Genomic DNA, 22,768 nt, shown 5'->3' with positions numbered 1-22,768 from the left:
TGGCCAGAGAAGCAGTACGTCAGTGTGCACCCGGGATCCGAACCCTGGCCACGAGTAGCGGAGTGTGCTCACTCAAACGCTAAGCCACGGTACTGGCCCTGATATAAAATTCCTGATTGACAGGTTTTTTCTTTTTATTTTTCTTCAGCACTTGAAACATATAATCACAATGTCTTAGGTCCTCCAACGTTTCTGATGAGAAATCTGCTGATATTCTTATCTAAGATCTCTTATCCCTGATGCATTATGTTTCCTTTGCTGGTTCAAGATTGTCTCTTGTCTTTGTTTTTAAACAGTTTGAATACACTATGTGTGGGTGTGGATATCGTAGAATTTATCCTACTGATAATTCTTTGAATTTCTTGGATTTGTTGATTATTCATGTCTTACATCCAGTTTGGGGAGTTTTTGTTCACTATTTCTTTAGATAATCTCTCTGTCACATTCTCTCTCTCTTCTCCTTCTGGAACTCCAATTAAGTGTATATTAGTCCACATAATGGTGTCCTATAAGTCCTTTAGGGTCTGTTCACATTGCTTCATATTGTCCTTTCTATTCCTTCGGATCCATAATCTCTATATCTTTTTTGATATTATCATTTTATTCTTCTAGGTTTACCAGACTTCCTTTAGTTCTTTGTCAAGTTTTTGCTTTAGCAATTTCAGCATATATACGAGAGTTGTTTTAAAACTCTTTGTCTACTAAATCCAATGCCTATGCTTGTTCAGGAACAATTTAGGCAATTTTTTTTCTTTTTAGTCTATAGTGGTTTGGGGATTTTTTCTGTATGTCTTTGTGGGTGTTTAACTGTGCATTAGAAAAAACAGCCACCTCTCCCACTCTTTGCGTATTTGTTCTGTGCACTGATAATCCTTCACTTATTATCTTGACATGCTCCTAATCTTAACATCAGCCCAACATGAAAACTAAAAGTCTATTCAGTTATTTTCTGAGAATGCGTCTTGCCTTGTCTGTGTGTGGCTTTTTTAATTACCCCGAATATATGGCTGCTTTTTGAATTTTTTAATACCCCAAAAATACACACCCTAGCTTCTCCTCAGAGGATTATGTGTGCTATTGTATGTCTTCACTTTTAATCTCTTGCCTCTGGCACCTATGCATCTATAGTCTCCCACAGCTACAATGAGCTATTTCAGCTACGTTTCAGTTCAAGCTTAGAGTTAGGCAAAACAGACAACATTGATTCAGGCAGAGCCCAAATACTTTAGAACATCGTAAATAATATCTTCTATGATGGCTCTGGTTTGAGAGAGGTAATTGTGAACCGGGCTGATACCTCCTGCAGACCATGCCTGCACTGTGCCAGGCAGGAGGTGGGGCAAGTGTAAGTAAAAACATGATGAAATTTCCTACCATTTTGAATATGGCTTTCTCCTAACTGTGTGTTCACTTTGTTGCTGTAGATCTCTGTTTGATTGTTTTATAGAACTCCTATAGGGTTATTTCAGCTAGTTTCTGGTTGTTTCCATGGGAGAACTCAGAGCTTGTCAGTCCACCATTCTGCTGACATCACTCTATGTGTTCAATTTGCAATGGCTTTGTAATACTCCATTATAACAATGCATCATAATTTCCCTAATGTTTCCCAAGTTTATTGAAATTTAAGTTGTTTCCAGATTTTTTGTTCATGAATACTGTTAAAGATGATAAATTATATATAATATTCAACAGTTTCTGGTAGTTACATCATGATAGTTTTCTAATCATTATAACTGAGTGAAAGTTATATACACTCTAAAATTCTGTTTTCAAACTGCAAATGACATCTCAAAACTGTTCAAAATTAATACTCCAATAAACACCTTGGAAAATGTCTTTTCTGAGCATCTATTTCAGCATTGCACTCTTTTAGGGTGAGATATTCTTTTTACAAAGCAAAGAAAAAAGAAACAAAAATAATTTTGCTGATTACAAACGTATAAAGGCAAATTTTCTATTTTCTTTTGATTTGAAATTTTAATTATTTATTTAGGGTCAAATTTTGAAAAACATACATGAATCATTCTTCTAAATTTTATCTTTGTGTGTAAGTGTGTGTGTATTTGTGTGTTTGTACGGTGTAAGATAGTTTATTGTTTCAAATGATGTATGATCAAGAAGGGGCTTCATTATAGCAAAAACAGAAAAACAGATTAATATCTGGAGGTTCCTAGTCTAACATATGGTCAATAATTGCTCAGAAAATCTCTTGTAACAATTTACTATTGTACATGGATCATGAATGAAACATTTACTATGCAAGAAACTAATGATTTCTTTATCACTATATAATAGTTTATTAAGTTTCTTCTTTGATAAAACCAAACCAACAAGTAAACTGATTTCACTTCTCTTCTCACTCTATGGCTTACTACTTTAACCTTGCTCCTCCTACAGTCTGTTTGATAACAGCTGGACTGTGGACCTGGGCATTACCCTGCTGTTATTACCACGTAACCTGTGAGGGTAGAAGAATAAATCAGAGTCTGCTTAGAGAGAGAAGCAACAGGCAATGGATCCCAAAGTCTGGTGTTTGGAACTAAATGATGGCCACTTCATTCCTGTACTGGGATTTGGAACCTATGCGCTTGAAGAGGTAAAAATTGCGGTCGTGGGTTAGAGTATTCAAAAGAAAACAGACCTAACATGAGTGGAGGCTGACTTGGGTTGTCAAGACATTGAGTTTCTGTGTGACTCTTGGAGGCTCACTTTGTTGTGGTAACCAGGCTAGAACTATTCCTTATACAAAGAGACAAAGTAGTCAGTGTTCACTCTGCATCAGGGTCTGACCGAGTGGTCGCCTACAGAATATTGTGGGATTTCCTACAGTTTACATCTCTTTCCCAGGTTGACAAAAGAAATGAAACTCAGCAGTCAAGAACACTGACTATCAGCTGTCTTGCTTTGCAGATTATTACATAGGAGTGGTTTCTTGTTATAGGTTTTGCATTCAAAAATTGTTTTCTGCCACAAACAAGACATGATATACAGAATTATTTGTGGTAAAAGGTCCTGGGGATGAAGTGAATGACAAATGATGGGAGAAAGTTGCTGTTCTGCTGGTTGCCAAGCAATAAATACTCCAGCTGTGGTTTCCCTTATACTTCTCCTCCTGCTTGGGAATTCTTCTCAAATGGAAAATATAATATCATTTGAGTGAATAATCTACAGTCCTCCAGGGCAAGGTTTCAATTATCAGTCCTTGTTAATGTATTTTTGAATGAAGCAAATAGGTAGAGTTGGACTTTGGACATAAGAGGGAGCAAAGAGTAAAAGTCACTAGACAGGAAGCCAAAAGTTTGCCTGCCAATTGTGTCTTTAGACTAGTTGTATGACAAAGGAGTAATCCTTAAGCTTTGAGTTTCACTTTCTTATCTATAAAATAGAAAGAAATATTCAAAGAGACATTTTGGAGACAGATGACAGGACTTGTTTACTTTGTGGTGCAATGTGGGATAAAGGGGAGGGAAAGGTCATGTATACCACTGAAGATTCAGCTTCCATAACCCCCTGGATGCCCATGCACTAAGGAAAGAGCATGACCAGCAGAGAGCAGTTAGACCAAATATCTAGCTCCCAGCAACACCACTGAATAAAGAAACTTCTGAAATTCTTAAAAAGAAATGGAATATTATTCAGCCTTAAAACAGAAGGAAATCCTACCATTTGTAGCCATATTGATGAATTTGGAGGACATTATGCTAAGTGAAATAAGCCAGACACAGAAAGACAAATTTTGCATGATCCTACCTATATACGGAATCTAAAAAACTCAAACTCATAGAAGCAGAGAATAGAGTAGTTGTGACCAGTGACTGGATAAGCGGGCAATGGGAAAAAATGGGGAGATATTGGTCAAAGGATACAAACTGTCAGTTATAAGATGAATCAGTTCTGGAGAACTAATGTACAGCCTGTGGACTATAGTTAATAATAATGTATTATATTCTTGAGATTTGCTGAGAGTAAATCTTTAGTGTTCTCACAACACGCACAAAGAAGATAGCTATGTGGTGTGATAGGTATTTTAATTAGTTTCGTTTTGGTAATCATTTCACAATGTATACATATATGAAAAGATAACATTGTACAACTTAAACATATAAGTTCTAAATTTATATAAAATTTTTATTTAGCATGATCTGTGTGACTACACTGGTAGACGATTCTGAGGACCTATCACCTTGTTTCTTTAGATTTCCTTCCATGTACCTTTTCCCTTTGTTGATTTTGCTTAGTAACCTCTCACAATATAAATTATATCCATGACTACAACTTTCTGCTGAATCCTGAGAGTTCTTTCAGCAAATCAGTGAAACTGGGGATGGTCTTGGGACCTTCAATGCTAGTGATGAAACAGTGATTGTCCAGGATTGAAGGGGTCCCTGAAACGCCCCACTTTTATTACTTACCAGGAGAGACCAAGACAAACTGCCATGGGTTCCTCATCACACATGCAGAACTAACCTCATGCATGAGGAAAAGTTGATTCTTGGGGAGGTCAAAGTTGTGCCTTAGCTCTCTCTCAGTCATGTGGATATCCAACTACTACCTTTTGTTGATCATCTAGGTTCCTAAGAGCAAAGCTTTGGAGGACACTAAATTAGGTATAGATGCTGGGTTCCGCCATATCGATTGTGCTCATGTGTACGGTAATGAAAAGGAAGTTGGTCTCGCTATCCGAAGTAAAATTGAAGATGGCACTGTGAAGAGAGAAGACATATTCTGCAATTCAAAGGTGCTGTGTATGTGGTGTATGTGTGTGCACATGTGGGAACACGATTGTGTGGAGTTGAAAATTATATGGTGAGACCAGTAGTTGGTCTGTGAATTGTCCTTATTGGTAAAACTTTTGTCAAACATGATTGTGTGCTAAATTTAGTGTCAAAAAATGATGATAGCTTTCTCAGCAATGTCTTGTTCAAATTTTATGATGTTAAAATAAAGTCAGTTTTCTTTTCTGAGCTTCACACCACATCAGTGTGATTTTGCGTGGACTACTGAATGAGGCAGAACTGTGATTAGATTATTGTTTTTCTTATCATCTTGATGACTTATTAAAATTTCTTAACATTCTGAATCTCACTTCTCACCTCCGTCAATAAGAGAGAGCAATATAAGAGGCACTATGTTTATTAAACAAGGTATAGCAATCGTGTCTTGTGTCCAGCAAATATTAATATGTTCAAAGCACTTTTTCCTTACAGTTATCTAAATAAAAGGAATATTACTTATACCCCATAGGATTGACTGTTTGATAGAGTTAGGCTATGTTTGTGAACTGCTTTGTAAACTGCATCAAACAGAATTCAGATGATGGGCATGGTTATTTTTTGATAACACGTTTTATCTCTTGGGTCATTTCCTTCCATTGTTAGTAGATGCACCAATGATAAATCCAAATAAATAATAGCATTTCTATGGGTAAGTCAGATTAATAGAGGACCCGAGAAGGAAAAAAGTATTTTTCCTCTGTGGTCATCAGTTTCCAACCAGTAGAAAAATGTCTAATTCTTAGGTGAAATAAGGGAAACAAAACGGACTGAAGTAGTAATCAAACACAACTTGCATTCTTTATCTTCTGCAGCTTTGGGTAACTTTCCTTCAACCAGAGTTGGTCCGACCAGCCTTGGAACAGTCTCTGAAAAATCTTCAACTGGACTATGTCGATCTCTATATCATTCATTATCCAACAGCTCTGAAGGTTAGCAATTTGTATGGTCACACCTCTTTCACTTCTTGTGTCAGAATGTCCGTCAACTTTCATGGATGCCTGAATTAAGATTTTCCTTAAAAGTACGTAGGGATTATTACACTAGAGAATAATCCCCAAAATAATATTTCCTGATTATCTTTTTATGTACTTTTTTGAATCCTTAATTTCCTTCCCACGCCTCCAGGAGAAGAATTCAACAATCTCAAGTCCTCTGTCTCAAAAACTTGAGGAAATGAAAGGAGGCATGTTCAACATGCAGTCCTGTCTATAATTCTTGAGTCTCTTGGGGATGTCACAAACACAGAGTTTCATACAGCTGTGATGAGCAATGAAACTGCCTTACACTTGCATGTAATGAATAGAGCACCTATCTAACCATTTCAAGTTGAAAGCAGATATAATGGTGTTCCCTCTGGGTGGGTCTAAATCTAGCAGCCTTCATAGAGACTTGCAAAACCTTGCCTATACTATTGGCTAGTTTCACAATGGAATTTTGTAGACTGCACTTAGCTATTAATGATTTTGTTATGTAGAATTCTTGATTTTCAGTTATAGAAAGCTACTCAAGCTATCCTATGCAAAAGAGTTTATTAGACTATGTAAATGGGAAGTCCAAGCAATGGATAGGTTTAAGGATTTGGAATAGTCTTCAGAAATATCTCCTTTTCCCTGTCCCTCAACTTTGCACTACTATTGGTTTGCTTTATTTTTGTTGCAACATTTTCTGTTGGTGGCAAATATGGCCTTGGGGCTGTTCAAGGGTCCTGGTCATGAACACTTGAGAGTGTCTCTGGATCTTCCAGCATCCATATTAACCAGGAAGAAAACCTTGACTCACCCCATTTAGTTCATGTGTTTGCCCTTGGACCATCAAATGTTTAGAGAGATAAAGAATAGTGATTGTCCAGCTTGGGTCAAGATTTCAATAGTTGTTCTGGATATACGTCTGTGTCACTTACTGTCATTCTCAGTGCAAGGGAGGCCTTTTGCAAGAAGAAAATATAGAGGGAAGACAAGGGTAACAGAAGTCACTATTAGTCACCTTTAGGACCTAGGAAAATGGTGTTTATAAAAATTTATAATAAGTGTTAGAGATTAGAGGAAGCTTGTTTCCTCAAGACACACTGTACAAATCCTTATGCAAATCTTTTTGCAAATACTCATGTAGAATGTTATACAACCTAACTCATGATGGTTTAATGTCTTTGCCCTAGAATTCCCTGGCAGCCTGACTAAGTATGGAGAAACTATTTTGTGACATCACTAAAATGGCTGCTTCTCTTCCAGCCAGGGGAGGAACTTTTTCCAGAAGATGAACATGGAAAAGCAATATTTGACACAGTGGATATCTGTGCCACGTGGGAGGTGAGTGCCCGAAGGAGAGACCACAGAGGATAAAGACAGAAGAAGAGGCTTTGGTTCATTTCTTCCACCTGTGAGAATGGGATATCCACCTTCACATTCAGCAATTCATAAACTTTAAAAGAACACGTATGCTGTAGTGGTGTGGAGGAAAACATTACTGAAATATTTATAGAGAGGAGCCGAGGAGAAGAATTTGGCACGATGAAGATTGGCATCTCTTTCCTTCAATATATAATACTCTCTCATGTTTTTCTAAGGAGAAGACAGTAATTCTTATTCTTCTTGTCAATACATTCTTTCTCTGTTTAATTTACTACTTTTTCTCTTCTTGATAATCATGCCAATTGGCTTCATTGTCATTTCTTGACAGTCCATTTTAAGAGATTTTTCTTTCATTTATTCTTGATCTATAGCCAATGGCACAAATGATTCTTCACCACCCCTTCCTCCCCAGGCCATGGAGAAGTGTAAGGATGCAGGACTGACCAAGTCCATCGGGGTGTCCAACTTTAACCACAGGCAGCTGGAGAAGATCCTGAACAAGCCAGGGCTCAAGTACAAGCCCGTCTGCAACCAGGTGAGCCCCCTTGGCTCCTCTCCTTTCTGTTCTTCATCTCCTCCTTCTTGCACTACTGCCAGATGTCTATTTGGCCTCCCCTACTGTTCATCCTTCTTTTATGGAATAGATGATTCTAGAGAGCAGAACCTCTGCCTAGATGGGTGTAAATAGAACCCATAATTGTGTCTCTGCTGTGTAAAGTCAGTGAAAAAAGTGGCAATATCTTAGTATTTACTTGTGCATATAAATTTAGGGAAAGTAGAAGAGGTGATAGAGGCCTGGATTTGTTAGCGGACCTTAGAGGAAAGGTGACATTCCCCTGAGCTCTAAAAGATGTCCAAAGAAGGGACGGTTGAAAGTGATTTGGAGGGAATTATGTACAGAAAGGAAGGCCATGAAAATGTGGAATGATTAGTAAATAAAGAAGGATTGAAAATAAGATGAAGTAGGTGTCAGGCGTTGGTGCGTGGTTTGGATGCCTGAATCCTTTGTCTTGGTATCTCTGCTCTCAGAGGTCTTTAAATAGAAAGCATAGATACAAGAGAAACGAACTGGAGAAGGGAAAGTCATCCAGGCTAGAGGGATGTTTTATGGTGATACTAATAGTGGGCAAAATCATCACTCAGGAACGTTTAGCAGACCTTGTGATTTACTCAGTCTGTTTCTTCTTGATTTCTACTCTTAAATTAACTCTTTAGACACATTATACTGTGTCTGATTCTGTGCTCTTACATTTTTTCGTTTTATTTTTATTTTATTATGGTAAGAAAACTTAATGTGAGATCTACCCTCTTAACAAATGTTTAAGTATACAATACAGTTGTTAACTATGGGGACAATGTTGTACAGCAGATCTCTAGAACTTATTCATCTTGCAGAATTGAGACTTCGTGACCACAATTAACAACTCCTGATTTCTCCCTGCTTCCAGCCCCTGGCAACCACCATTCTGCTTTCTGATTCTATGAGTTTGACTATTTTAGATTCCTCATAAAACCAGTATCATGTAGTACTTGTCCTTCTGTGAATGTCTTATTTCATTTACCATAATGTCCTCAAGATATAATTTGGAGTCAAGGAGTAAGCATTTTTGATTGGAAATTGTGGCTAATAATATTCAAGAATTTGACATATAGTGTTCTAGCACTATTGATTTCCAATTATACATATTAAAACATTCATGTGATTCTACTATTAGTTTTACTCTCAATTTTTATGAAAATTTTCAGACATTCAGAGAAAGTAAGACGGTGATAGAGAACATATATGTTTTCTCTCATATATTCAAAATTTCTCACATTTTGCCACATTGCCAAATATATGTTTTATATATAGATCTATCAGAATACACATATGTAATATTTTGCTGACCATCTTCAAAGTAAGCTGTAGACATAACAATTTACCCTTACAGAAGTCAGAAAGCTTATGGTCTAGTATCCAATCCACATTCAGTCCTCAGTATGGTTTTCCCAATCCCTTTTATAGATCTTCTTTTGTAGTAAGGAACTGACTGTGCCCCACATATTACTTTCAGTTTTGTGTCTTAAGCTTTCTTAACCTAAAATGGTCACTCAACCCTTTTTTTGCCATGACATCCAGACAGATTTTTGTTGAGTATTCTGGGTTTACCCAATGATTATCTTGTGATGTTAATTAACTTGTTTCTCTATTCCTAGTTTCTGTAAATTAGAAGTTAAATATGAATGCCTTATTATATTAAGGTTAAACATTTTTGGCAAGAAAATGTCCTTTGCGTGCTGTGCTCCTCAAATCGCACTCCAGTAGGAAGCCTGTCATGACAAGTTGTCCCACTATGGAAGAAGTTAGTTTGCCTCCTGGTTAAGCTAATGGTAGCCATGTCTTTTCTTTGTAAATGTGTATTTTCCCCTTTGAAATTACCTAACAATCTGTTAGGTGATAATTGTCATCAGGGGAAGTCACATTGTCCCCAAGTTCTCATGATGGTTGAGTAGCCATCAATGATTTAACCCTGATTCAGTAATGTCATTGGGATTTGTAAATAATTATTTTTAATTTTAAACACTCTCTTATATTTTTTTTACCTGACATTTATTGTAAACAGAAAATTCCCTCATCAACTCAGGATAAAATACAATTATTCCTATAAGGCAGGGTAAAAAATTAATTCTTTCCCTTTAATTATCAATGTTCTGAAAGAGCAGTTACTGTAATAATCTCCCCCACTCTCTCACATCACTATGAACTATGAACTTGTGGATTTTTATTGACTCTTTGTGTTACAATTGCTTTTAGCTAGTATTCCCTTTGATGCTCAAATCTAACCAATGTCACCAGTGGGATCCCATCATACTGGTTATTTTGTCCTTCAGAGGTCCCTTCATGAGTCTTCGAGTAATTTCTTCCTTTCTGACACAAATTGATGTCCAAGGCTCAAACAGTTCTTTTTTTTTTTGTCTCAGGTCTGGAATTAGCCATGTCTCATTATAGTGTACAATGGTATTGAGTAACCACGATCTGGTCCGTAGAGTCTCTTGTTCTCAGGAATGTCATTTTTTTTTTCCTTTTTTTACTCTCTTAGGGAACACACATATAACACGTATTTTTTTTAAAAAATCATTACCTAATGTTTCTATTTCCAGTTTAGATGTAATGTTATACAGTTTTTTTTTTTTTTTTGAGGAAGATCAGCCCTGAGCTAACATCCATGCTAATCCTCCTCTTTTTGCTGAGGAAGACCGGCCCTGAACTAACATCTTTTGCCAATCCTCCTCCTTTTTTTCCCTTTTTCTCCCCAAAGCCCCAGTAGATAGTTGTGTGTTGTAGTTGCACATCCTTCTAGTTGCTGTATGTGGGACGCCACCTCAGCATGGCCGGAGAAGCAGTGCGATGGTGTGTGCCCAGGATCCGAACCCAGGCTGCCAGTAGCAGAGCACACACACTTAACCACTAAGCCACGGGGCCAGCCTCCATTATACAGTTTTTTTATTCAACTTTTTTTTTTTCCTTTTAAACTTTCTCTTTCATATAATACTACTATTTCATTTAATCTGACACTTTTCTATCTTGGCATTCTACAGGTGGAATGTCATCCTTATCTCAACCAAAGCAAACTGTTGGATTTCTGCAAATCAAAAGATATCGTCCTAGTTGCCTACGGTGCCTTGGGAACCCAACGTCCAAAAGAATGGTAATTAAGACAGCAGGCAGTTTAAGTAAAACAATCTTTTTGATATAATATTTCTAATAATACCATTCTCACTTTTCTGGAATTAACTCTCAACTGGCTTGGAGAGAGAGGGGAGGGATGGATGAAATCCTTCCACTTTATCATTCCATCACACAGCCTATGCTTTTACATTATATGTGTTGGGTTTTAGATTAATCAATAACAAATGTCTGCATTAAAATATATGCAATCCAAAAGTTGAGGCAAAAGATGTAAGCTTAAGTCATGATTTAGATATTTATTAACTAACACATTTCTATTAATAGACTCTCTAAGCCTCATTTAATTTATGTCTAAACTCAGGATAATATTATTTAATTCTCAGATTTATCATGATAGAAAAAATTACAATCTGAAACATTTTTGTAAACTTCTATAGAAATATTGCACACTATAAGTAATGATAAAACGAATAGTTCTCTTTTGGGGACTACTCAATATTTATTAATATCTTAGAAAAGTTAAAATAAAAGGTATCCATGTTTTCCCATTCTCTTTCTCCTCTCATACTCTGGTTCTTACTTTGAGGGCTATGATCAGAAAAGAAAGACAGCCACTGAGAAGTAAAACAGAAAAAATCCATGATTTGGAAGCACAGGTCTGAACTCAAGCATGCATCAAAATGACTGGGGGGCTTGTAAACCTAGATTGCTGGGTGTTGCACCTGAGTTTCTGAATCAGTTGGTCTTGGGTGAAGCCATGGAATTTGCCATCCTAACAACTTCCCAGATGATAGCAATGCTTCTGGTTCAGGGACCACATTTTTAGAAGCACTGGTCTAGAGTGTACATACTGCATCTGTTTGGCAAGCCTCCTAACAAAGTGAATACTGAGTCTCTCGTCTTCAGCACTTCTGCATTTCCTTCCAGGGTGGACCAGAGCTCCCCGGTTCTCTTGGAAGATCCAGTTCTTTGTGCCATGGCAAAAAAGTATGAGCGAACTCCGGCTCTGATTGCTCTTCGCTACCAGATACAGCGTGGGGTTGTGGTCCTGGCCAAGAGTATCAATGAGAAGCAGATGAAGGAGAACATGCAGGTGATGAGTGAGGCTGTGGGCATAGTGCTCCTAAAGAATATCCTTCACATGTGTTCTTCTTTGTAAGGCTCTCAAGACATCTTTGGGACCAGATGAGTTACCTGTTATTTCCCAAGCATGCATGCCTTAGGTGTATTCCCACTGGTTTTCTCCTGCTGTGGCAACAGGAGAGGCAGCAAGACTGGAAGGAATTAAGATTTGACAGAAAACAGATTGTAGTTCCCACATTGTCTGTAGGTACTCTATTGCCCTGTGCAAATGACAACTCATTTTCTTCATTCCAAAATGAGGGAACTGAATTAGGTGATTTTCTTAGTTTGTTTGAAATGCTATAAGAAAGTATAACAGATTGTGTGTTTTATGAGAACCAGAAATTATTTTATCACAGTTATAGAGGCTAGAATTTGAGATCAGGGTGCCAGGATGGTGGGTGATGGCTCTCTTCTGGGTCATATACTTCTCCCTGTTTTCTATCATAGTAGAAGAGGCAAGGGAGCTCTTTCAGGTCTGTTTTATGAGTGCATTAATCTCATTCATGAGGGCTCGACCATAACGACCTCATCACAAAAGACCCCCATTTCTAAAACCATCAGAATGGCGGTTAGGTATCCAACATAGGAATTTGGGGGCCACGTAAACGTCAGACTATAGCAGAGATCTCCAGTCTCCAAATCTTTGTGGTTTTAGTCTGCATTTCCTTGAATACTAATGTAGTTTCATTTTCATGTAAATGTTCTCCTTGAATTTTCACTTTGTGACATGTCTCATTGAAGTCTGTCCATTTTTATTAACTTTATTTATTTATGTATAGAGAGACTATTATTATATCATTAGCTACAGCTGCACAATGAACTATCCCCAGTTTAGAAGTTTAGAACAAAAGCCATTTATTTAGCTCATGATTCTCTGGTTTGACAACTATCCTGGGCTCAACTAAGCAGTTCTCTTCTTGGCTGGGCTCTCTCATGTATTTGCCGTTAAATGCAGAGCAACCAGGCAGCTCTGCTTTAGGGGGTTGACTTGGCTGCTGTCAGAGGTGTGTAAACTCTGTTCCATATAATTTTTCATATAGTTGGCTAGACTATAGCCAACTAGCCTGTTCTTCATCTCATCACAATGACATGATCCCAAGGCGGTGAGTGGATACTTGCAAAGCCCTTTCATGTTTAGGCTCAGAACAAACTCACCACTACTTCTGGCAAATTGTCTTGTCCAGTGCAAGTTACGGGCCAGGCCAGATTCAAGGGGTAAACAATCTTGCAAAAGAGTCTTTGTCTTTTCATTCATTCAAAAAATCAAAAAATTATTTTTTAGTATGATGTGAAAATGGACCCAAATATGTATATGTTTAAATGGAAATCCAAACGTTCATATTTTCCAAAAGATTTTCATTGTCATCTCTGTCATATATCAAATGACCCTCAGTCCATTTCTGGCCTCTCTCTTCTATTCAACTACTTGCTTTTCTATACTGTCTAATTATAGTGGAAAATAAGTCTTGCTTTTCAAAACGGTAAAATTTGTACTCCATTTCCTTTTCTTCATTAAGAATGTCTTGACTATTCTTCACTAGCTGTTCTTTTATGTAAAATATAGTATCACTTCTCAACATCCATGTAAAGTAAATGTGTAAGTGTTTGGTACATATTGCATTGAAACTGTAGATCAATTTGGAGAAAACTGGCTTCCTTACAATATTGAGACTTCCAATTCATAATTATGTTATGAATATTTATTTAGATAGGTGTTATTTATATATTTTTAATAAAATTTGTAGATATCTCCACAAAAGTATTTACATAATCCTTTTGTTAGATTTATTCATAGATAACTAGTATGTTTGAGATCATTTTGATAATTTTTCCTAACTTTCCATTGTGAAGTTTCTCAAATGTACAGGAAAGTTGAAAGAATAACACAATAAATGCCTTACTTGGATTCATCAATTGTGAAATTGTTGACATTGTATCTGCTATCTATCTATCTATCTATCTATCTAACTATCTATCTATCTTTCTTTCTTTCTTTCTTTCTATCTATCTATCGATGTATCTATCTATCTATCCATGTACCTATCTACCTATCTGTCTATGGTCTATCTAGATAACTTCTCTATTTTCCACTATCTTGGATTATTAGTATGGATTGACGAATTTACTTGGTTCAACATGTTATCCATTACTGACATTCTTTTTGATACTTAAAGTGTCCCAGATTTAGACAGTGACATCCTCTTCTAACCAGTTACTACGTCCATTGATCATGACATCATTATTATTTGGACAATTATTGGTTTAAATTATCTTGAAAAAGATTTTTTCCCATACTCACTGTTCATTGATGGCATATAGAAATCCATCTGTATTCATCAAAATTACTAAATTATCTGTTGTATTTTTATAATTTATCTCTAGATTCTTCTAGGCATGTGACCCTAACTCTTTGAATAACCCCAGCTTTGTTCCCTCAGTTTTTTAAAAGTTCTCCTTATTGTCTGTAGTCTTTGAAGTTTCAATATATTATATCCAGGGATGGATTTCTATTTAATTATGCCCTGACATTATATGACGGGACTATTTTGCTTGACGTCTTTAAAAAATTTGGGAAAATTTAAGACATTTTGAATGTTGCCTCTGCACCATTCAGTCTGATTTGCTTGGATGTTCCAGATTGGCAATCATGCAATCTATAAATCATAAAAATCTTCCTTCTTCTGTGATAGGTTTTTGAATTCCAGTTAACTTCAGACGACATGAAAGTCCTAGACGGTCTAAACCGCAATCTTCGATATCTTCCTTTTCACATGTAAGTGACTTTGTTAAATATGGTTGCCTCAATTTATTTTCTGATAATGACTGTTAAAATTTATATCCATACCAGGAAGACACAGGCCAGTTTGAGTCAGGGACGAGACAGGAAATTTCTGGAATCTTGTCCCAGACTCAGTCCCAAGCTTTCGTCACTGACACAGCAGGGTGAGAAGACTGGGGTCAGCTTGGACCTACACACATATGCCCCGCCCTCATCAATCCATGTAACTTTCCAAGGATCTCCATATCATTACTGAATCTACATCTTCCACATACACCTCCCATTTCTACAGCAATCTTGTGGACATACACTGTGGATATCACCATTGTAGCCTAATTCAATATTTCCCAAGCGGTTTATCATCTTCTTCTCCCAACTTCTCAATTCATTGTCAATTAAAGGATTCGCCATCAAGCTTATGGTCAACACCAGAAATTCCCAACACCCCATATGGGATCTTGATGAGATCATGCCAAGTTTATGTCCTTCAATATATCTCCCTTTGCTTTCACTGCATGTTTTTTCAGTACCCAAGCACTGCATTTCCCTCAAGAAAGGCTGGCCTTGTAGGGTCCATAAGAATTCTTGATTTAGATTTTCTGAAACATGGAGATCCCAATACAGAGGATAAAGTTTTCAAGAAGAGAGATTTAAACCAAAGGAAGAGTGTAGAGGCAAAAGCACAATTATGGAGAGAATTTATAGCCCCCAAAAGATCTTTACTGTTCTTTCATGCTCTAAGATTCTGGAATTTTGAGAAAAGACCTTCATTATATGTGAGGGAAAGGGAGGAATGCACATTCCTTCTGCCTTGGAAAATTTTAATTCATAATAGTGACAAACGTGATAATGTATGGAAAGGGATTAGCATAATGGCAAGTTGTGAATACTCAAAATTTGGTAGATATATTTTTATCCTTGCTAACATATTTATTAATATAGAGACAAATGAAGAATAAGATAGAGAAATAATGCAGAGAGATACAGAGAGTGGTAATCAATTAATAATTCTTACAGTTAGTTAGATATTTTAATACTAACCAAGCATTTTTATATCACTTTATATTTGGCTTAACTGAATAGAGATCTCCTTACTATACAGTAAGCTCCCTGGACATGGGACCCAATTTTTACATGACATTCTTTCCATTTCAGGGTCTAACTGGATATGTTGTATGTTCTAGGTGGTTAGTATATAAATAATTAATTTAGAAAATGGAAGTGAAATTGCATTCAGTACCCTGTGTCACCCTAAAGTATTTATTAGTTCCAAGCATGTGACTGGACTTGTCCAGTTCAAAACAAGGCAGAATCAATCTCTTCTTCCACTGAGGATTTGAAATAAGAAATGACAGGCTATCTTGTTCTTCATTGACAGATATATCTTGGGTGGGGGGAACATATGTGAATATTTGACTCTGCATCTTATATGTACTAAGTTCTGGCATGGAATATAATTTTAATAATTTGATTATTATTATTATTTTTAAATTATTATAAAGTCATGTTTGTGAAAGAAAGAAAGGCAGACATCACACCAAGTCAGGAAATAAAAATGTTTAACTTTATCCTAATGACAGCTCCGTGGAAGTCACTTCTCTATCACCCTAGAAACTAGTCATTGAACTCATATGTGCATTGTTCTTTCTCATTTTAGTGCTACTGAGCACCCTGAGTATCCATTTTCTGATGAATATTAACATGGAGGCCTTTGTCCTGACTTCTACCAGAAGCCCTGCATGTGGATAGTGAGGTGGGAAACATATCAGATGTTGATGATCAGACATCTCATCGTGGGTTCCGTCCATGCTGCTTAGCAACTCATACTGAGCTAGACTTAAGTCCTTAGGTCAGGAAGGAAAGACACTCAATTTTTGTCACTTTCTGTAAAAATTAAAGATTTTTTCCCCTAAAGTCTCTTACCTACTCCAGTCTCTATTTTGTATATTTTCTTTCCTTCTGACTCATTAGAGCCAATACCTGATTTACATAGAGTTTGGGGTGGTGAAATAGAAGACAATAACAGCAATTTTATAGACATTTCTAGAGGAGGTGGGTAGAGTTTTCAGATTCTAGGGAAGTAGTAGTTATCAGGTATGTATCAGTCAGTGTTCCTTTAGAGCTTCGAAGAAGAAGAGGACACATTGCATATGGTCTGGAAGGTTAGGCACATATTGAAATGATGACCAGCAATACATAGACCCCCTTACAGCAGCTCAGGAGATCAGAGATCCAGGAAATCCCAGAGTGAGTTATCCCTTTAGCAGGGCTGGCCCAGGAGGTGGGAGAGGAACCAGCCTGGAAGGATGATTAGTATTCAGACATACAGAAAATCTAGGAGGAGGGAGTTGAACATATATCTGTTTGGGGAACTTTGGAAAATACCTCTTTGCTGCTTCTTTTCTGTAGATAAAAAGGAACTTTCCACAGTTTTACCAAAAACCTGAGCTAAGAGTCAGGACTAGACTGCCTTGTGTGCCCAGGAAACAGTAATGAGTTTGCTAGGTTGTAGCTGGGAAGGAATTCAAAGAAACAATTGACTGATCAAATCACCTGAACATTAACTCCATGTCTATCATATTGTCTCAGGTTCAAAAATATTTTAATTTGATATACTTGATCTTTTTAAATGTCTCAAAAACAAAGCAAGGCACACATACTAATACAAAACACAAAATTTTCCTAAGCCAAGTATTTTCTGTAAAGCCAATAAAATATGGTCACTATATTTAGAAATTCCAATTCTTCTAAATTTTCAAACATCATTTCAAAATATATTCATGCAAAATAGCACAATGCTTACAATATTTGTTATCTTTTAGGAACCTCTTTTAAAAAATACCTTTATTCTCTGCAATTTTTAGCAGTACAAACTTAATCATATAAATATAAGGAACCAGATTTGCATCTCAGACTACTTTGTTAAAATTTGGGGCAATCAAGAACAAAACAGGGACAATCACAGAATTTTGAGACTGACAGTTGTTCAGGACCTGGGTAGAATTTCTAACACCTCTACCTGCAACTGTTGCTTCCTCTCATGACTACATTCATCTGTCATAACCACTTGGCTTTCCAAAACCATGCTCTTCAGCTGGGAACTAACAAACATGCTGTGCAATCTACAGTCTTTCCTAAGGTGATTCATCCCTTAAATTAGAAGAAGCCATATACGTTCTCAGATTTTACTTCACATTATATGACTGTAGCATAAACTTATGCTGTTAAGAACTAGTCCATAATTATTGGGATTGAATCATTTTGGTAGGCTGCAATTGTACCCTTTTTATTTTTTATAGTGTCCCCTTGAACATTTTTTTAGTCAATTTATTAAAATTCATCTTAAAAAACTGCCCCCAAGGAAGATTAGTGTTTATGACAAAGGTGACCAAGTAAACTGCCTAGGCCTGCTTCAGGCAGGAAAAATAAAAGGAGAACATGCAAAGGCTCAAGAAACTGTATTGTCAAATAAACTCAGAACTGTTCACAAAAGAGAGCCAAATTTTAATAATATTGAAAAAGCTAGAGTGCCAGTTTCTGGTCTCACAAGTAAAGACCTTGGAAGTCAAGGTTTCTATGCTCATAACAAGAAAAAAAGAGAAACAAGCTAAAAATCAACTCTCCCTATATTCATTAGAAAATTGAAGTCACAGGGCAAAATTCAGACTCAAAAATTGGATAGACAGGTAGATACGGAGAATCAAGACTTATTGGTAGCAGGAGAATAACAAATTGAGAGCACTGACATTACTCAATTTCAAGGATTTCTAGAAAGCTATAGATATCAAGTCAGGGTGCTCTTGGTGAAAGTACAGAAAAATTGGTAAATGGAACAGAATAGGGAGCCCAGACATAGACCCACTGAAATAGAGTTAACTGATCTTTGACAGAAGAGCAAAGGCAATCCAATGGAGAGAGAATAGTCTTTTCACCAAATGGTGCTGGAAAAACTAGACATCCTCATGCAAAAAATTTAATCTAGACTCAAAACCTTCCACATAAGTTAACCCAAAATAAATTATAGACCTAAATGTAAAATGCAAAACAATAAAATGAGAAGATAAAATAAATGAAAATCTAGATGACATTGGGCATGGTGATGACTTTTAGACACAACATCAAATGTCCCATCCACATAAGAATCAAATTGTTAGACTTCATGAAAATAAAATAAAATTCTGCTCTGTGAAAGACACTGTACAGAGAATGAAAAGACAAGCCACAGACTGAGAAAATACTTGCAAAACTATATCTAAAAAATGATCAGTATCCAAAATATTCAATGAACTCTTAAAACTCCAAAGTAATAAAACAAACAACCCAATATAAAAATGAGTAAAAAATCTGAACAGACACTTAACCAAAGAAGATGTCCAGATGGCAAATAAACGTATGAAAATTTGCTCAACATCATTTGTCATTACGGAACAGCAAATTTAAAAAAATGAGATAGCATTACACAACTATTAGAATGGGAGATTCAATGTTGGCTCATCAGTTGTCATAAACATCCCACAGTAATGTAAAGTGCTAGTAATAGTGAAAATGAGGGCTGGTGGTGCAGGGAGGAGAGACCCCTAGGGGAATTCTCTGTCCTTTATGTGCAATTTTTCTGTAACTCCAAAACTACACTAAAAAATAAATCTTTTCATAAGAATAAAACATATATGTTCAAATATTTATTCCTTCTAACGGTTTATTCCCATTAATTAAAAAAAAAGGTTTTAGCGCCTACTAAGAGTCAGATTTTGTGGCTGTCTCATGACATAACTATTAAAGGATCTGATATACATGTAGTCAAGATGTTGGTGCTTCTAACAGTTCTGAGGTCTGTGAAGGTGAACTGAAGAGGATATGAAGTCATTCTCCGGTCAGCACCTACATCTTAGTGAACCAGGTTAGCAGGTTGCCAGGCTTAATCACATGGGATCATGTGGAGTCATTTTGCGGAAACTGATTTCCAAGGTAGTATTTCCTTTATAAGAAAAGTAAAATCAGACCTCAAGGGACCGTCCACCTCTGTGAGTTGACCTGCTTATCTCTGCAGGTTTTCGGCAGCTCTCCTAAGCGAGGCAGACATGCTCTCCTAGGCAGACGTTTTCTGCCTGCATGGAATTTGGAGATGCCAAAATTCTTTCATAATCTGCCCAGCAAAGTAATGATTTCATTCCATACTGGCTTGCAGTAGCACAAAAGTAAGGAGCAGATAAATATTCCCTGGGCCTATAGGAAGGTTCAGAGACAGAGCTTGAGACAGTGTGGTCTGTGAATGGCACCTATGCCCAGGGTAGACTGCAAGAACAATCTTGTAGTTGTAGAACTGAGCCAACTGGGCAAAGTGATAATGTCTGCATCGTATTCTGTGGAATTGAAGCTGTTAAAAATAGTCCATGCCAGGGGCCGGCCCGGTGGCGCAAGCGGTTGGGTGCGCGCGCTCCGCTGCGGCGGCCCGGGGTTCGCTGGTTCGGATCCCGGGCGCGCACCAACTCACTGCTTGGTAAGCCATGCTGTGGCGGCGTCCCATATAAAGTGGAGGAAGATGGGCACTGATGTTAGCCCAGGGCCGTGTTCCTCACCAAAAAAAAAAAAAAAACAGAGGAGGATTGGCGGATGTTAGCCCAGGGCTGATCTCCTCACAAAAAAAAAAAAAAAAAAAAAATAGTCCATGCCAGTAAGAGCCCATGGAAATTGCAATTCCAAACAGAAACAGGCTGAGAAATCATGGAATTTCTTACAGAGATTCAGCTAAGATACTCCAAATAAAAGGCCAAATAGTTATACCAATATTGGTCTATTTAGCATCAATGTTAGGAAGCTTGGCATTTAGAAGAAAGAGTGTAATCATCCCGAATCCTAACCTAATATCACAAACTACTAGAGTTACCACATGCTTCTCAAATCAAAAATAACAAAGCAAACAAGGAAATCCAGCACCACTAGAAAGAACCAAAAGATGCAACAAATAGGGAAAATCACACAAGAAGAGATAAAAATAATGGTGTCATTTGATCATGGCATGAAAATAATTTGGGTTAGCACTCTCAAAGGAATTAAGAAGAGACAAATATTGATGAAAGGAGAAAGCAACAAAATAAGTAAGAAAATATGGATGGGAGAAAACTAATTGGAAGTCTTATGAAAAATAAACTATTAGAACAAAAAAGGAAAACCTCAATAGATGCAATAAACAGGAGACTAGACACAAGAGCTATGAATTCTTATTTAAATTACTGATTGCTTTTAGAACCTACTTGATGTCTCTTTATGTAGCAAAGCCAATTACAACAGTACATGCTGATGTCTTCCAGGTAAAAGGGGTCAAACAGTGCTATTTTTCCACTAAATTTTTTTTTCCTCTATAGCTTTTCAGTATTTACCTTCAATTGTTAAGCAATATTTACAAATCTATAGGCTTCTTCCTTTACATAACTCTATATAAGTCTCAAGTTTCAATCTCACTCCTTTTATGCATGGCTACCACTCTTGGCTCCTTCTTCTTGACCTTCCTTCATGAGCCTCCATTTCTGCTTCATAGTATAAAGCTAAACCAGATCAATTCAGATTTAACCAGCAAATTCAGTAATTCAGTCACTTCAAGCTTAATATTTGTCTCTCTCAAGAACTTTCCAATCCACAGAGATATGTGGGAAGGCAACTGCATGCTCCCTCACTCTTTCCTTTTCTGGCTCTCTGGTTCTGACCAGAGAATAACGGCAGTTCACAGGCTCAGTATTTTTCTCAGAGGCCACTTTTGGGTTCACCTCAGAACCCATGGAAACTTTCATATGTCACGTTCTCACCTGGAATAAGATCAAATCACTGGCATTGCTATTGGGACACACAAAATGGGAGCCTCTGGAATTGCATCTGCCAGGGAAAATTCTTAATACTCTCCAATGGCATCTGAGACAAGGGATGGAGGAACCTATGTCCCATTATTAAAGATCTCTTTGTTGGAAATGTCATAATTCAAACAATAATTCTCCATTTAATAGCCTCTTAGGGGCAGTTTTAAAGGCACACAAAATTTAGTTGTAACTTAAATATGGTCGTCCTGCCAAGTATTATTGAAGTCATCCAGGACATCCAAAGGACTGCAAGTGACTACCTTGCTGGCGTCAATTTGGCTACCATGCTTTACTCAATACCAGTATCTGTTTTGCCCTCGTGTATGATGGCATTCATTCAATGTTTTCTCATCCTGCTTTGGGTATCTCAGTAGCCCCACCAAGTCACACAACTTCTGCTATCAGGATTGAAACAGGTAAATAATACCACATTTTGGCATTACATAGACAATATCTTTTTAGGGGGCCATGCTTTAGGACAGATGAGCAAAGATCTTAAGTCATTTACAAGTCTCACAAGTCATTTACAAAATAAAGGCTGAGCCATGGCCCCTCAAAAGATTGAAGGCCTTGCCAAATTGGTCAGATTCCTTGGTTAACTTTATGTGGTCCTCTGACATATGAACAGTTCCTAAGACCACCATGAAACTTTTGTTGCTTAGAGCATCTTCAATATGAAAACAGGCACAACACCTGCTGAAATTTTTCACTTTCTGATAAAATACATATCCTTCTTGTTGATTTTACCACAGCAATTTCTCAAATTACTAGAGAGTCTGCCTCCTTGCAGTGGGGGGACTGTAAGAGCAGGCCTTGGGTTTAACACATAAGATGTCCTTCAAGCCTGTTTCCTGGTCCTGGCTTCTAACTGTCCGGTGAGGCCCTTGTTACCATGCACTATGCCTCCTGGAGTTTAAGGACCAAGAATGGCCCTAAGGGCCACTCACAGGTTTGGGGATAAAACAGCTATCACAAGACATTTTGCAAGAGAAACTTTAGAAAAACAGATGCTTGAGCACACTTGGCTATCTTTCAGACTGAGGTTCTTGTCCTCAGTTAGGGGCCTAAGGACTCAGATTCCTCTTTGCCCCGTGAAAGAGTACTTCACAGGGACGGCTGGGCCCAGATACAGAGCCTTCTTGGTTAAACAGCAATAGCTCCTTCAGGACAGGGCCAAACTCTAGCAGGATGACTTCCCCATGCTCAGGCCCTCACCTGCAACC

The 22,768-nt window shown here is 37.3% G+C and overlaps 1 protein-coding gene across 1 annotated transcript; it reads left to right on the top strand.

The window, feature by feature from the left end:
• Window positions 1–1,326: 1,326 nt before the first annotated feature.
• Window positions 1,327–16,397, top strand: LOC131398917 (aldo-keto reductase family 1 member C23-like protein). The gene is made up of 10 exons (XM_058532833.1): window positions 1,327–1,343; window positions 2,497–2,596; window positions 4,571–4,738; window positions 5,588–5,704; window positions 7,004–7,081; window positions 7,536–7,658; window positions 10,703–10,812; window positions 11,721–11,886; window positions 14,609–14,691; window positions 16,355–16,397. The coding sequence occupies exons 2-10, from the start codon at window positions 2,513–2,515 to the stop codon at window positions 16,395–16,397; spliced, it is 972 nt and encodes a 323-aa protein (XP_058388816.1). The 5' UTR covers window positions 1,327–1,343; window positions 2,497–2,512.
• Window positions 16,398–22,768: the final 6,371 nt, after the last annotated feature.

Source organism: Diceros bicornis, chromosome 36, assembly GCF_020826845.1.
Source record: "Diceros bicornis minor isolate mBicDic1 chromosome 36, mDicBic1.mat.cur, whole genome shotgun sequence".
Taxonomy (NCBI): Eukaryota; Metazoa; Chordata; class Mammalia; order Perissodactyla; family Rhinocerotidae; genus Diceros; species Diceros bicornis.
This window is presented reverse-complemented; position numbering and strand designations above follow the sequence as displayed.

Excerpts from the sequence above, each read along its gene's own strand:
- LOC131398917 (XM_058532833.1), top strand. The coding sequence starts at position 2,513 with ATGGATCCCAAAGTCTGGTGTTTGGAACTAAATGATGGCCACTTCATT. Across the intron at positions 4,739-5,587 it reads ACATATTCTGCAATTCAAAG|CTTTGGGTAACTTTCCTTCA; the intron begins GTGCTGTGTATG and ends TATCTTCTGCAG. Across the intron at positions 7,082-7,535 it reads ATATCTGTGCCACGTGGGAG|GCCATGGAGAAGTGTAAGGA; the intron begins GTGAGTGCCCGA and ends CTTCCTCCCCAG.